Source organism: Phodopus roborovskii, unplaced genomic scaffold (assembly GCF_943737965.1).
Source record: "Phodopus roborovskii unplaced genomic scaffold, PHOROB, whole genome shotgun sequence".
Taxonomy (NCBI): domain Eukaryota; kingdom Metazoa; phylum Chordata; class Mammalia; order Rodentia; family Cricetidae; genus Phodopus; species Phodopus roborovskii.
This window is the reverse complement of record NW_026126480.1, coordinates 36,065,907-36,081,680: the sequence shown is the minus strand read 5'-3', so window position 1 is coordinate 36,081,680 and position 15,774 is coordinate 36,065,907. Positions and strand designations below refer to the sequence as shown.

The following is a 15,774-nucleotide window of genomic DNA, read 5'->3' as shown; positions in this document are numbered from 1 at the left end:
CGGTGGACACCCGCGAACGACTTGCGCAGTACGCGCGCGCGCGCGCTCACACACACACACACACACACACACACACAAAATTTATTTTTAATTAAATCTTTAAAAAGAGTGACTCCAATAAGCAACTTTGAAGAGGCACGTGCAACTTGTTACGCATGCGCTCTAACTTCTCAATGATTGGCGTGTGCTTGTACTTTCTACTTTCCTTAACAACGGTCACCGGGGAGATTAGATTGGGAAGACGCTCCCTGCGGATTGGCTGCCTCTTGCTTCACCGCCTGTGGAGAACCACTAGACGGGGCAGGTCCAGGCTTTGCAGTGGGAGAACTGGCTGTCCCAGAGCCTAGGCGAGAGAGCGCTTGAGTGTGGTTCAGAAGGACGATGATGATCAGCCCCAAATCCAGCCAGATCCTGGGAGTTAAGATGCAGTCGGAATTTGAACATCGCCCCAAGGTGCAGCAGGAACTTGAGAGGTGTCCCAGGTCGGAGGGTGGATCGGCCATGAGGACCGGAACAGACGTGCCGATCGAGTGCACCGCAGATGCGGCCACTACCTCTGTGGAAGTGGCTGAAGATCCTGGAGCCAACTTGTTCCCGGTGAGGGCCGGATAGAGCTGTCCACTAGTGAATGTTCATAGATTTCCAGCAAGGCGTTGACAGTCGTTACGTTTACTAGCGCCCGAGACATTTCTGGAGTTGCCTTGTTAATAGGCTACTAAATAGTATAGAGCCCACTAAAACCCAGCCCCGCCCCCTTTACTATACCTAAAACTATAGCGTTCTCAGACCCGCTAGACATTCACGACGGACCAGGGACTGGACTAGGAGCCACATATTGTAATAGCTGCTCTTCTTTCCACAATCTGTTTTCTCTCCACAGCCACCACTACCCCAGCCCCGGATCTGTATGTGGTGAGTGTGGAGAGCCCTGGGGAAAATTTACACGTCTCAGTTGTATTATTCCTTTAAGGTCTCCCCAACAGTCTTGTCCAGCAGCCAGGGCACCCCAATTTTACAGATGAAGAGACTGAGCTGAGAGATGCTCAAGGTGACCCAGTCACCAGTGTTCCAGGCTCAGTGCAAAGAGGCAGCGTGAGAAAGCAGACAAGTACTAAACATGTAAACAAGAGAGACACTGCTGATTGATGCCAAGGCCCTGGGGGACTTCACCATGGTCACACACATCAAGACAAGAACTCGAGTTTTCTAATCACTGAATTTAAGAGTAAAATGCCTCCTAAGTGTTCATCAGGAGTCTAGATCCTAGACCATGATGTTCCTTATTTACAGTGGGAGGGAGGCCCCCCAAAAAAATAACTTGCCAGGGGGCTAGAAAGATGGCTCAACCATTAAAGACACTAACTACTCTTACAAAGGACCTCGGTTCAAATCTTAGCATCCACATGACAGCTAACAACTGTCTATAATTCCAAGATCTGACAATCTCACACAGACTTACCTGCAGGCAAAATACCAATACACATAAAATAAAAGTTAAAAAAAAAAAATGACTTGCCAAAGGGTACTTAGCAAGTTAGCCAAGCCTCAACTCCTGATTCCCAGTCCAATGCCCTAGAAGTCAGTCCCATCAGGTAAGTTATATGAAGTATCAATGATTTGTCTCATCTTTCCTGACAGGAAATACCTGGACATCCATTCTATGCACAGACTGGAGAAGGCGGCCACTGTGGAGGAGATGAGAGAGTATGGGTTTGAGTTGGGAGAGGCAGAGCTCTTGGGTGGGGAGACATGAGGAATGGCAGGCTGAAGCATAGCTCGTCAGGTTATGGAGGTGAGAGGAGGCTTGTGTTCAGGGCTGCAGAGGCAGCTCAGTGGTTAAGAGCACTGGCTGTTCTTCCAAAGGACCCAAGTTTGGTTCCCGGCTCCCACATGGTGTGTAATTCCAGTTCCCTAAGATCCAACACCCTCTTCTAGCCTCTCTGGACACCAGAGAAATGTAGTACACATACACACATGCAGGCAAAATACCCATACCTGTATAATAAAAATAAATCCTAAGGTGAGGGTGTGGGGGGAGCTCCTGTTGTCACTCATTCCTTCCTCTCCCTCCCAAGGGTTCTGGCTGAGCTCTTGGAACTTGGCTGTCCTGAGCAGAGCCTACGGGATGCCATTATCTTGGACCTCTTTTCCCATGCACTCATCTTCTGCCGTCAGCAGGGCTTTTCACTAGAGCAGACATCAGCAGCTTGTGCCTTGCTCCAAGATCTTCACAAGGCCTGTGTTGGTGAGAGGGAGGCTGCCACCAAAAGCTTTGAGCCCTAGGAGAGGAGGCTGGGCTAGCACAAGTGACTGTGGGAAGCAGAAGTAGGGGAACTGCAATCTGGGGTTTCGTTCCACCATAACTAGTGTTATTATACCACATCTTGTTGCCTTTGAGAGCTGTGTCCTTACCAATAAATGAAACACATGGTAATAATGTTATGGGTCTGTTCTGGGAAATATAAAAGTAGGGGGCTGGGGATGTAGCCCGGTTAGTAGAGTGCTTCCCTAGCATGTGCAAAAACCTGGGCTGGGATCAGCACTGTGTAAATCAGGTGGGGTGGCACACATCTATAGTCTCAGCACTTAGGAAGTAGAGGCAGGAGAATCAGAAGTTTAAGGTCACCCTCAGTTACAAAATGAGTTCAAAGTTATCCTGGGCAACAGGAGACCCTGTCTCACAAAGTAGCTTCCTGGTGCCAAGTATCTTGGGCTCAAGCCTGAAAACCTTGTGCTCAGGAGACTGAGGCAGGAGCAATGCCATTAGTATGAGGCCAGCTTGAGTTACACATTGAGTTTCAGACTAGCCTAAACTACTGAATGAAATACTGTCCCAGAAACAAAACCAAACCCGAGGGAAGGAAGTTGCCTGTCTTGTTCAGTTCCTAGAAAAGTATATAGTGAGAATTTAGTATTTGTTGAATAAATTAACAGAACAAGCCAGGCCTTACTTGTAGATCTGTCCACTTCTGAATTCCATACTCTCTCTACAAGGCGTGGAGAGTAGGAGGCCCTGACTGCCTCACCTTGCCCTCTTTCAGCTACCCCTTTGGGCAATGTGGAGGAATGCTACCGCTACTTTACCAGTGTTCTCTTTTGCCATGGAGTCAGGGTAAGCTAGCCCAAATTCCTGTTCTCTCCCTCCTTCCTCTGAAGGCCCCCTGGGGTAGCTGTGCTTTTGGAGGATGAGCTGGGTAGGCTTCTGGAGGCTGTCAAGGGCACTTAACTCCTAATTGCTGCCACAGCGGCCCCCTTTTAGCATCGACCTTTTTAAAGAGGAACAGCTGCTGGCGTTGGCAGACTATGTGGTCAACACCTACTTCCGCCACTTCAAGCTCTACAAATACGTCTTCACACCCCAGGTACTGTGCACAAGTACTGAACGGCACTGTCTGCCTTTCTCTTATGGGCAGTACTGTTCTCTGCAGCCTCCCTCTTCCCTACCTCCCCAGGTTCGGCTGGACCTATCTTTGACTTACATGGGGCTACAGCCACCGAAGCCCTGGCCAGAGGGTAAGATGGGTACAGATGCCAGGCTGGGACTGGGCCAGAGCTGGGAATAAGGCCTCTTCCTGCTTCTGGTTTGCAGAGAAAGATGGTGAGGTGGCAGCAGAGCAAGCAGCTACTCCACAGGAGGAAGAACCAGAAACTGTGATCCAGCCAGAGCAACAGCCAAGTGAGCACTCTGAGGGCTTAAGGTGCCCTGCTCTGTGCCAAGGCCAAATGAAGGGTTTGGGTCTATTTGAGTCTTCATCCCCACCCCACCCCAATTTGTCTTTGTTTTTTTGTAACACTGGGGGATGAAATTAGAGCCATTTGCATGAGCATTTAGCACTAAACTGTATATCCTCAGCCCACCCACTTTGTTTGAGATAGGGTCTGGAACTTGCTATGTAGACCATGCTGGACTCAAACTCCTAGAGATCCTTCTGCCTCTGCCTCCCAGTGCTGAGCCATCTTTCCAGTTTTATTACCAACATAGAATGAGAATGTGTATGTGTGGAGATAAGGGGACTTGGGGTCCAAGGACTGGACTCAGGTTGTCAGGCTTGTCCAGCAAGCTCTTTTACCCACTGAACCATCCTGCCAACCATTATTTTTTTGGAAAGAAGGTCTTGTTGTGCAGTCCAGGCTGGCTTTGAACTCAAGATCCCCCGTCCAACCTCCTGTGTGATGGGGTTGTAGAGATCTACCACACCAAGCTCATGGCTTAGTTTTAGTTCTGGTGTCCCCCAAAATTTCTTGAGATTTCTTTATTTTTATTTTATGTGTTTTGGAATTTTGCTTACGTGTATATCTGTGACTATGTGTATGTAGTATCTGAGAAGTCAGAAGAGGTCTGAATGCCCTTGGCACTGGAGTTACACACAGCTGTGAGCTGCCATGTGGTTGCTGGGAACTGAACCCAGATTCTCTGGAAGAGCAGCCAGCCCCTTTAACCACTGAGCTGTTTCTCCAGCCCCATGTCCCCTCTCTAAGTAATTCCTTAGGCAAAATTCCAGATTATAGTGTAACTGCTGGGTGTTGCTATGTGTAGAAAAGGTGACCACAGAGAGAGAATGATGGGAGAGACTGACAATATAAAGTAGAGATCTGATAAGCTGGGTCCCAGGATGCCAAGTTTTAAACATGCTGTGCATATTAACTCCATCCTACAGCCAAGGAATTGTTCCCATCCGTGTTTTCTATGAAGAAGCTGATGGATAGGCTGCCTGATGTCAACTAAAGTACAGTAAAAATACGAACCCACAGAGTATAGTTTGGCCACTCTGCCCAGCTGTCTGTCTCAGAGAGATGGCCGACAGTTCCTAAATTGAAGCAACACTCTGCATAGCTCATTCCCAGATAACACCTCTCCTACCCTCCTCTCTCCCTGTAGGCGAGGTGTGCATCCTTCAAACCTATATCAAGACCCAGCTGAGCAAGGAGCTGAGGCAGCTCCAGCAGCTGGTGGAGGAGCGACTCAAGGACAGTGAGGAAAGGCTGAGCAGCAAACTGGCAGCCCTGGAGCGGCCCTATCAGCCACCTCCCAGCAAAGGCAAGACAAAGACCAAGTGATCCCCAGCATCTTCTCCAATAAAGACCTGGGCCAGAGCGTCCCATCCACAACTTCACGAGCACTTCCCTGCTTCCCTATGCAACCAGACAGCAGGCACAGGCGGGCACTGGCTCTCCCAGGCTTGCAGCAGCTTTATTTCAGATGCAGCACAGTGATAAGGCCAGGTGCAACACTGGGACAGGTTCCCTTCCATCTCAGCCCTGATCTCCAAGTCCAGGATGGGTAGAGGTAGAGGGCTGGTTTCTGTGGTGAGTAGCATTATCAGTGGAAGGCTTGGCAAGGCAAGGCTAAGCTCTGAGTCCCAACAGGCTGGAATGATAGAAAAAAAAAAAAAAAAAATCTCCTCTTGGAGAGTCCTGCTTTCTGGCTTGCCAAGGATGAGGTCCTAGCCCAGCACCAGTGCAACCTCATCCTCTGTGATAGCGTTGGAGTCCCCTTCTTCTTCAGTGGCCACAATGGGGAAAGGCCTAGGAGGCTGGTGCTGGAAGAGAGCTGCCCGGTTCTGCTGTTCACCTTTCTTCACCCAATGTCCATAGAGCCGGAAGGCACAGTTATCAATTAAGCGCCGTACTGGCCTCAGTGCATAGGGGTCTCTCAACAGTGCATTCTTGGTCAGTGGCCGTAAACGGTGAGTGCTTAATGCCACTCGTCCAGCAGCCAGTATTGTCCACACTGCCACCTGGGAAAAGGGACATTATTAGCCCCAATAAAGCATAGCATAGGGAAAAGGGCAAGGCTGGGTGCAGACTCTCCCACTCTCAAGCTTACCCGGAACTTCTGTCGAGGTGTGAGGTTCCAGGATTGGCTACCTTCACAGCGCTCAAAGAAGGGGTGTTGCAGAGCTTGCTCAGCTGTCAAGCGTTCCTCAGGGTCCACCTGCAGCAGCTTTGAGATCTAGAGAAACCTTACAGCATGAGAGCAAGCTCCTGGGTCTTCCCTAGTATCCTCTCATGGCCCCGACTCACCAGATCTTTGACGGTGTTAGAACGATCATCCCACTCGGGTGAATTAAACTGGTATTGGCCTTCCATGATCATGCGTAGCATCAGGATTTGGCGCCGGTGCCAAAACGGTGGTGATCCAGCCAGAAGTGTGAACAAGATCACCCCACAGGCCCAGCTGAGAATGAGACTGTGGTTAGACCAACCTAGGTAACAAGCCAGGGTATAACACACAGAAGGGAAGGGAGGACACAAACTCACAGGTCAACTTCCTTGCCATAGCCTGGGTGGGTTTCATCCATGGAGCACTTAAGGATCTCTGGTGCTAGATACCCTGGAGTCCCACACAACTCTGGGGAGAGAGGGGAGAAGACTGAGGGAATGCCGCTAGCCCCCTCCAGAACCCTAAACACCGGATCCTTCTCAATTTTACAAGAGAGAGTGTTCCCTTCCTGCTCCTGTGTTTCCTGCTGAGCCTTGCTAACCAACTTACATTCCCACTAAAGCTCACATAGGCCTTCCTAGGAATACCCAGTTTGGGAATGACTTCAAGGTCACTCAACCACATCATTTACCTCCTCAAGCCAAGCCAAGCTAGTCGTCATTCACCAATACATGTTACATTATTAGATACATAACACATGTGAAGAGCAAAATTCAAAGTTTTGCTGCATTACTCTCTGCCAAGCCTGTCTTTCCTTTCATGGGCTCCACTATGATGATGAGTGATACCGCCATCCAACCCAAGGAGAACAAACAGTGTTTCTTCTTGCTTCTCTTCAATTTGAAAGACAGGATTTCTAGGTTGTTCCTAGAGTTTCACACATACCAATCAAGTATTCTACCACTGAGCTACACCCCAGCCTGGAATGTTTCCTTTTTTCAGAGAGGATCTCACTATGTGCCAGTGGCTGGCTTGGAACCAACTCATTATGTGGACCAGGCTGCCCTTGGACTCAGGTCTGTCTGCCTCTGCTTCTTGAGTGCTGGGATTAAAGCTGTGTGCTACCATGCCTGACACAAGTCTGGAATTTCTTAAAGCACATACTGGGGTAGTCTCTGTTAAAACCCTTCCTTGAGCTGTGCATGATCTACATGAGCTATGGTGGCCTACATAGCTAGTTCCAGGATAGGCAAGGTTACATAGAGTCCCTGCCTCAAAACAAAACAAACCCTCCATAAAAAAATTCAACCCATCCAAGAGAATTTAATAAGCCTAAATTGAAAAAGACTGGGAATACAAGTATTTGACTATCTAGCATGTACTAAGAACTCTATTACACTGTCATGAGGTAGATGCAACTTTTCCCAAGCTCACTATCTTTCAGGAAGCAACTAAGAACAGAGTGCAAGTCATGTGATGAAGAAAATACCAAAAAGCAGGGAGCCTCCCTGAGTGGAGGTTTAAAGTGAAACCTGATTCACTCAAAGCAAGAAAGAGGGCAAAGCAGGCAGGGCAAGGGGTTCCAAAGAGGTCTGTATGGGAGCCCAAGGGGAAAGGAAGCTCAGCAGCCGAAAGTTAAGTTAGACCGCCTAAGTGCAGAACCCGGCCCAGGTGAGTGGCTTGGGCAAAGCATCTCATGTCTTCACGACTCCTGCCAAGCAGTGGTGGCTCATGCCTTTAATCCCAGCACTTGGGAGGCAGAGGCAGGCTGATCTGCAGAGAAAGTTCCAAAACAGCCAAGACTATTACACAGAGAAACCCTGTCTCAAAAAACAAAAGAGCTGGAGAGATGGTTAAGAGCACCAGCTGCTCTTCCAGAGGTCCTGAGTTCAATTTCCAGCACCCATATGGCAGCTCACAACTCCAATTCCAGGAATTCTGACACCTTCACACAGATATATATATATATCTGCATGCATGCAGGCAAAATGCCAATGCACGTAAGATACAAAAAAATTAAAAAAAAAAAATAGACTCCTACACTATTTATCTCCGTTGCTCTTGAGAAGACTTTGGGAAATAAGCCACAGCACAGAGATTTGGTGTGGTGCCTGCCCATGGTAAATGCCCATTATTTCACAGCTATTAGTATGTACAATACAAAACCATAAAGTACAAGATAGCTTATGAATAGTTCTTGGAATTCTTACACTTGAATTTGCTTAAAGTTTTCCATCTGCATTAGAAATACTGTGTGTGTGTTTATGTGAGAGAGAGGCATGTAGGCCCAATGCTGCTGACATTGGCCATCTTCCTCAGTTTTTTCTACTTTATGTATTTAGGCAAGATCTCTCACTTGAGCCCAAAGCTCCACTGATTCAGATAGTCTAGTTAGCCAGCTTACTCTAAGGATCCCATCTCCTTGCTGGTATTTCCATTGTTGCTAGCATCTAAACTCTGGTCCTCAAACTTGCATGGCAAATGCTTTGTTCACTGAGCCATCTTCCTAGTCCCAGAAATATTTATTACAGGGAATACATAGATCGTGCAAGTTCTGGCTCCCAGGGCCCCAGGTGAGATATTACACAAGGCTAATTGGACACACCAGGCTCCTTACAGCACTGAAGTTCTACACAGACATCTTGAATTATCTAAACAAACGGCTGGGCCCCTCTAGCCCTACTCCCTCTTTTCTCCTAGAACAAAGCCCAGCCCTGGAGGTTGAGCAGTGTTCCTTTCTTCTAGGTCCCTTGGCATAGTCCTCTGCTTATCCATCTCCATTCTCCAAGGTAAAGTAGGCAATGAGTTGCACAAAGCCTTTGCATCATCAAGAGGGTACTCAGCATGTATTCACCTTATTTTCCTTAGCATGTGGGACTCAGTTCTCAATCTGGCCAGCCACCTCATGTGTGGGTCTCCTTCCTCCCAAGTCTCCTAAGGTATCCAAGTCCCCTCACCTCGAAGCTTTTCACCCGGTTCCAAATGGCAGGAGAACCCAAAATCTGAAAGGCGGATCTGCATATTGTCGTCTAGGAGAATATTCTCAGGCTTCAGGTCTCGGTGTACAATGTTGTTGGCATGGAGAAAGCTCACTGCTTCCAGCAGAGACCTCATGATGGACCTGGGTGAGGCACAGACTCGGCTTCTGTTTCTCCCTGTACCACTCCCCTGTAGATCCCAGGGGCATCAGGCTCTACCAGTACCTGGTTTCCTTTTCTGAGAGGGCCACCTTCTCTGTGAGATAGTCAAACAGCTCTCCTTTCCGCATCCTAAGGAATTGGGGGAGGGGGAGAAGAAGCAGATGCACCCTACTGAGAAGATGACAAGGCTAGTGAGGAGAGAAACCTCTGTGGACAGCAGAAGCATGGGAGAGAACATTACAGGTGTGACCTGGGTTCCAGGGCAGTTTCTGACACAGTGGGCTGGTGGCTGAAATATCCTTAATGGGCCATGAAGGGGCACTTTTAGAAAGAATAGTGACTTCTTGTGACAATAATTCATAGGATTTTCTTATCTGAGAGCAACTATTGCTGCAAGAGACCTTGTAGAGCATGGACCAAAAGTTCAATGAGCAGCTAACATAAATAAATAATAAATTTGTAAATAATAAAATTGAAGTTATAATTACAATTCTGGGTTGGGCAGTGGTGGCGCATCCCTTTAATCCTAGCACTTGGGAGGCAGAGGCAGGTGAATCTCTGTGAGTTTGAGGCCAGCCTGGTCTACAGAGTGAGTTCCAGGACATCCAAGGCTACACAGAGAATCCCTGTCCAGAAACAACCATATACTACCCCCCCCAATGAAAAAAGAAGAATTCTGATCAATACTCAAAACAGACTGTCATTGTCCTACAACTCTACAGGACAGTTAATAGACATTTCCTATTTCCCTTAGATTTCTTAAGAGGGCCATAGGACAGCTCCACGCATTTTTTTCTGAAGGTCTGTTAATCTTTGGTATTCAGGTTATCCCCTCCTTTCCCAGATACAGGGTCTTGGTACATAGACCAGGCTAGCCTTGAATTTGAAATCTTCTTGCCTCAGTCTCTATAGTACTGGGATTACAGGCATAATGCCTGGCTAACTAATACTCTTGAAATACTTTGCAATTAGTTTGCACTCTTAACATAACATCAGATTCAAATAAACCAAAGAAAAAGAACCCATAGGCAGAGTGGACAGCAGTGCAGTGTGTTAAATGAGGAAAGACTGCCAAGTGAGGCACTTTTATAATTAGTCCATTGTTAATATGTGTGCCTAGTCATTTCCTTTCCAGTCATTTTATATATGAGGGACTGGGACAGGGACCCCTTGGATCTTTACAACTCTTGGCATTAATATTGATCACTATTACTCTTCAAATATTTGCCTCAATTGTAGCACTTAAGGAGAAGGCCTGTACTTTGGGCTTTCAGAGAGGCAGGGCAGTACAGAGACCTGGCAGGAGCAGAGCAAGACATAAGCAAGGTGGTCTCCCGCCCATGGAACTGAACACTGGGGCCACACATGGAGAAAAGGAGTAGGCTTCTCAGATGGGCAGGGTGATACTCACAGGTCAAACACCAGGAACATGAAGCTAGAAGACTCGTAGGAATCGATGAGAGTGACTGGGGAAAAGAGGCAGAGAGATGGAAAGGAGCAGATATATATCACAGGTGCTTTTCCACCCAGAGGCAGCACTAGACTATTCCACTGGGAAGGAAGGAATACCAAGGTGGCTACAGGGACCCTAAGACTGGCCACTCTTGGAGGTAGAGAGAGCGAGGAGGAAGAACAGAGAGACCTAGAGGTGATTCTAGGGTGTGGGTTAAGAACATGCCAGCAGACATGGGGGGCTGTCAGCCAGCTGGAACAGGGAATGCAGCCTCACTGATATGGGGGTGGCCAGCGACCTGGCGAAGGATCTGCATCTCTCGTTGTGTGGCTTCCCGCACCTCCTCCAGCTGCTCAGAACTCAGCCGCTCAGCTGTCACCTCCATGATCTTCACTGCAAACTCATCACCAGTAGCTCGATGGACACAGCGGCGGACCACAGAGCTCACTCCTCTAGCAGAATCAATCAAATGATAGTCAAGTCAGGCCTCCCCTACTCTCTCCAACTTCCTCATCCTTTTTCTTTTCTTACCACACCACCCCCACCCCGAGATAGGGTCTTACTATATAGCTTCGGCTTTCCTGGAACTCACTATGATGACCAGGGTGGCCTTGAAGTCACAGAGACTCTACTGCCATTGCCTCCCAAGTGCTGGGATTAAAGTGGGTGCCACTGCACCCACAAGACTGAGTCTTGCTATGTTGCTATGTAGCCTAGGCTGGCCCTGAACTCAATCCTCTTGCCTCAGCTACTTAAGTGAGGCTACTTAAGTTCTGAGATTACAGGCATGCTAACTTCTACATCCTTACTTCCATATAGAGTAGAACTTTTGGACCATTATGCTTGCTATCCCAGACTCTGAAGACCCATCTGACAATAGGACAAGTACCACAGGAACAGTATCCTCAGGCATGTGAGTACCAACCAGCAAGATGTCACACAAAGGACACAGGACTCTGGCAGATGACTTGGGAGAAATCCAGGCTCTATCCTTCCCTCTGTATAAGCCCTGAGCAAGGCTTTTTCACACGGTCCCAGAGTTTGCCCATGGTAGGAAGTGGTAAGAAACTATCTGTCTCCATCCAAACCCAAACCTCCCTCTAACATTCTGCATGTAAGAAAAGCTCTGTTCAGACTAAGATCTCAGTGTAGGTCAGAAACTGCCATCAACTGATTGAGAAATGACCCAGAGACTCATCTGCACTTTATCTTCTACAACTATGAAATGTGGGGAAAAAAATATCTCAAAGGGATGTTGAAAATGTTAGTAAGGTAGTCCATTTGGCTTCTGTTAAGAGGCACATGGATTTCCATGCTTGGGCTCTGTGATCAAACATATTTCTTGCTGGGTGGTGGTGGGCACCTTTAATCCCAGCCCTTGGGAAGCAGAGATAGGTGGATCTCTTGTGAGTTTGAGACCTGCCTGATCTACAAGAGCTAGTTCCAGGACAGGCTCCTAAGCTATATAGAGAAAACCTGTCTCGGAAAAAAACCAAAAAACAAAAAAAACAACCAACCAACCAAAAAAACAAACCACAATTTTTATGCTTGTTCCCTGGTTCCTGGTTGTCCTTTACATGGCCTTCCCTATCTGTTTTCTTTTGTATCCTTAGCCTCATACATGTAATTCCATTTGTTGAGAATCCTGTCATCCATATCACAAGTAAATCAAAAAACACCAATTTACCAAATGTCTGTTCAAATGTAGTGTAACCAATGGGTATGTTACCTTTTGGCCATATCTTAACTGGACCATCAATATACTCACTTCTTCCTACTGTCTTATTCTTGGCCACTTTATAATTTCAATTTCCTGTCTATCTGAGCCTCAAGCTTTTGGTTTAATTAGTATGTACGTATGTATGCATGCATGTGTGTATGTATGTAGTAAAACTCAGGGCCTCACACATGCTAGAGAAGCATTCTGCCATTAAGCCACATTTCCAGTCTCTAGTCAACTCATCTCTAATAAACTTCATTTAAGAAATTTGTAATTAGCTGGGCAATGGTGGCACACACCTTTATTCCCAGTACTCAAGAGGCAGAGGAAGGTGGATCTCAGTAAGTTTGAGGCCAGCTTAGTCTACAGAGCTAGTTCCAGAACATTCAGGACTGTTATACAGAGAAACACCCTATCTCCAAAAACCAAACCAAACCAAAAAAAAAAAACTTCTGACTTCAGGAAGTTTAAAGACTCAAGTCATCTAGCCTAAGTTATCTAGACCAGACTAATGCTGCCTCCTCCAATTCTATGTTCTGTAGTAGAAAGAACAGCTCCCACAAGCCTTTCAATTTAATGGCAGTTACTCTTTAGCAAGTAAGCCTTTCTAGTGAGATTCTAGATCATTTCAAGGGGAGAGCCAAGTCTTAGGACAAGAGCCCAACTTTTTAATGTTGATAGAATCCAGTGCCTAGTTCTCTGCCCACTCCTCAGAGGTCAATCTTGGGCTGGAAGAATAGTTTAGGGTAGTATGCTCACTGAGCAGGAATTAACAATGCCAAAATATAGGGCTGGGCTGTAGCCCAATGGTAGGGTACTTGCTTAGCATGTGAAAGTCTCTGAGCTCAAATTCAACCCCCCCAGGCCCTCCACCAAAAACCTGCCAAACAAATCAATAAAGCTGAGTATGTTGGCCCATGCCTGCATTTACAGCACTCAGAAGACTAAGACAAGAATTTTGAGTTCCAGGCCAACCTTGGTTACACAGAGAGACTGTCCCAACAATAACAAATAAAAAAATAAGTTGGGTTTAGCCAGGGCTCCATCCTTAGCCCTGACATTTTCCTTGAGTATCTTCTGCACCTCTGTGACCTCAACCTCTAAGCCAGACATTTCCCTTGTCAGATCATGTCTTCCTGACATCTCTCCTTATGGATCACAAAGATATTTCATTCATATCTCTACACACAATGCATTTTCTCCCAAAACTAACTTCTCTCGCCGCACTTCTGATCTGTTAGTGCTGTTGCTGTTCACACTCCCAAGCTAAACTGTTGCTCTGTCTCGTTCCCACCCAAGCACTCTCTCTAATCCACATGCTTGGGTTTCACCCCCAGCAAACTCACTGCCTTCACTCAGACCTTATCACACTTGGACAGCTCTCACAGCCCTCACCTCCTAAGTCTCACTGTAAGTCTGGCTGGCCTGGGAATTTGCTACACAGACCATGCTGGCCTCAAACTCAGAACTCCACCTGCCTCTACCTCCCTGAGTGCTAGGATGAAAAGCCATGAGCTATTTGTTCAAGCTTACAATTAACTGTGGGATTCATTCAAAATTACCTATCACCCTATTATCTGAAAGATAAAAATAAAATCCTCTGCAATCACCACTAACTACCATCACTTGCCCCTTTCCTATCTAATCTCTATGTAAAAGGCAGAAAAATTTTCTAAAAACCTAAATGTCTGAAGTGCCACCATATGCTAAAAAGTGTCTTAACACAATTATTCATCTCATGCCAAACTCAACAGCAAAACAGAAGGTATGATAAATAAAAGACCCAGAGACTGATATTTGGGTTCAAGCTTAGAGCTAAAGATCAGAAAAGCAGCTGGGCACTAGTTCTCACCTCCAGCTCAGGCTGAAAGGGCTAATCCTGACATTTTCTCAGAAGTCTCCTAAAGCCCCTGTAAGTCCTGTATTTATTTTCCCCAACACTTGCATTAACTTTCATCTTGCTTTCATTATCTGCCTCTACTGTTAGAATGTAAACTCCAAGACAGAAACTTTATGGTATCATTAGTAACAATTCATAAGCAATACACTATGTTTCTGAAACTAAAACCCATAGAGCATCTTGGGGTGGTGGTGACCACAGAAGCTTTTAGACAGACCCCTACGTAGCTAGTTGGATACCTTCCAAACACCCAGGTGCTTCTTCCAGTCACTTTTAACTGAAGTGTAGGTATTTTCTACCCTCCCAGTGTTCGGCTTTGTGTCTGGCACACAATCAAGTTTGTTAACTATATAAATGAATGGATTAGAGAAAAAGGAGAGGGGGGGGAAGAGAGTTAACTAACTCAGAATACCAGTTTAGTCACTGTTTTCCACTAACCACTTCCTCACTAGCCAGCCTTCAGCACGAATCGTTTATACCTGGCTGGGATCCAACTTTTCTGGACCTCTGTATTCCCGGCCAAGGCTCACCTGCCAATGACGTCCTTAGGGTCGTACTTCTGGTAAAACTCTTTGGCTGCAGCCCAGTCGGGAAGCTCATCCTCCGGCCCCACGTCCAACGTCATTCTGAGGGATGTGGGGGCCTGCATGGAGGAAACGGAGGGCAGTGAGGGTAGGGAGGCCCACAGGTTCTGAGAGGACGCACATCGTGGCTCCCGGGGACGCAGCACCTGCGGCTGGGGCGCCAGGGTCCTGGGGGTGGGGGTGGGGTAGGGGAAGGATCAGGACCGGGGAGACCACACCCAAGGGCCTACAGGGAAGGGAGGGTAGCAGGGCAGGGAAGGGAGGGTAGCAGGGCAGGGAAGGGGGCAGGGAAGGGAAGGGGGAAAGGTGGCTCGGAAGAAGGGGGAAATGGCACAAGTGCGGGCGGCTGTTACCGCGCAAGCGCACTTGGCAACCACTGGGAGGAGGCGCGGGGTCTCGAGCAGAGGGACTCGTGTGGGCGGGGGTGGGGGAGGCGGACAGTCTAACCTGGACAATGACCCTCAGCTGCCTAGCTCGCGTTTACTCCTTTGCTTTTAACCGGTAGGGAGCCCACAAAGACTTAAGCCTCCAACCCTGTCATTGCAGCCCCAGCTGCTTGAGGACTAAGTCTCAGAAACCCTGCCGATTGGAAAGTGGCAGTCCAATAGGAAGCCAGGAATCCAGGGCAGGCAGGGACATTGGAGTTAGAAGTTCCCTAAAGGTCTCTACTGTAAGGAGGAGCCTCAGAAACAGCCAATTGATGTATGGCATTTGCTTTTATCCAGTAGTGCTGCAGGTCTGGAAAGAGACACGGAAGTTAGGTTACCGGAAGTGAAACATCTCTGCAGTCCTCATTTCTTGGTTTGGGACAAGGCCCTCAGAGTTTCCTCCAGGAATCCTCATCGTTTTTTTTTTTCGCGACTGGTTTCCCTGTGTAGTCCTGGAAATAGCTCTGTAGACCAGGTTGACCTTGAAAGAGATTCGCCTACCTCTGCCTCCCGAATGCTGGGATTAAACCCATGTGCCACCATCTTTTTTAATTTGGCTCTTTATTATAATAGAGCCTGTTCCAAAATCCTTTTATTGTGTTTGTCCAGGAGTTGTCGCTCACGACTTTAATCCCAGCTCTCAGGAGGCAGTGGCAGGTACATCT

At 47.4% G+C, this 15,774-nt stretch overlaps 2 protein-coding genes across 3 annotated transcripts; one reads left to right on the top strand and one right to left on the bottom strand.

Annotated features, from left to right (window-relative positions):
* The first annotated feature begins 49 nt into the window (after positions 1-49).
* On the top strand, positions 50-5,096 carry Cfap119 (cilia and flagella associated protein 119). Its single transcript, XM_051193067.1, has 9 exons — positions 50-597; positions 881-912; positions 1,639-1,704; positions 2,076-2,245; positions 3,042-3,112; positions 3,246-3,362; positions 3,453-3,513; positions 3,590-3,676; positions 4,880-5,096. Exons 1-9 carry the CDS (start codon positions 382-384, stop codon positions 5,056-5,058), a joined length of 999 nt encoding a protein of 332 aa, XP_051049024.1. The 5' UTR covers positions 50-381; the 3' UTR covers positions 5,059-5,096.
* Positions 5,097-5,383: 287 nt separating this feature from the next.
* On the bottom strand, positions 5,384-15,147 carry Phkg2 (phosphorylase kinase catalytic subunit gamma 2). Of its 2 annotated transcripts, XM_051193066.1 has the most exons (10): positions 15,129-15,147; positions 14,628-14,740; positions 10,754-10,929; positions 10,436-10,490; positions 9,088-9,153; positions 8,842-9,005; positions 6,262-6,352; positions 6,025-6,178; positions 5,828-5,953; positions 5,384-5,738 (listed from the first exon to the last, which is right to left on the bottom strand). In XM_051193066.1, exons 2-10 carry the CDS (start codon positions 14,720-14,722, stop codon positions 5,445-5,447), a joined length of 1,221 nt encoding a protein of 406 aa, XP_051049023.1. In that variant the 5' UTR covers positions 14,723-14,740; positions 15,129-15,147; the 3' UTR covers positions 5,384-5,444. The 2 variants fall into 2 exon arrangements, with proteins under 2 accessions (XP_051049023.1, XP_051049022.1); XM_051193065.1 differs by lacking the exon at positions 15,129-15,147 and having other exon boundaries at positions 14,628-14,996.
* Positions 15,148-15,774: the final 627 nt, after the last annotated feature.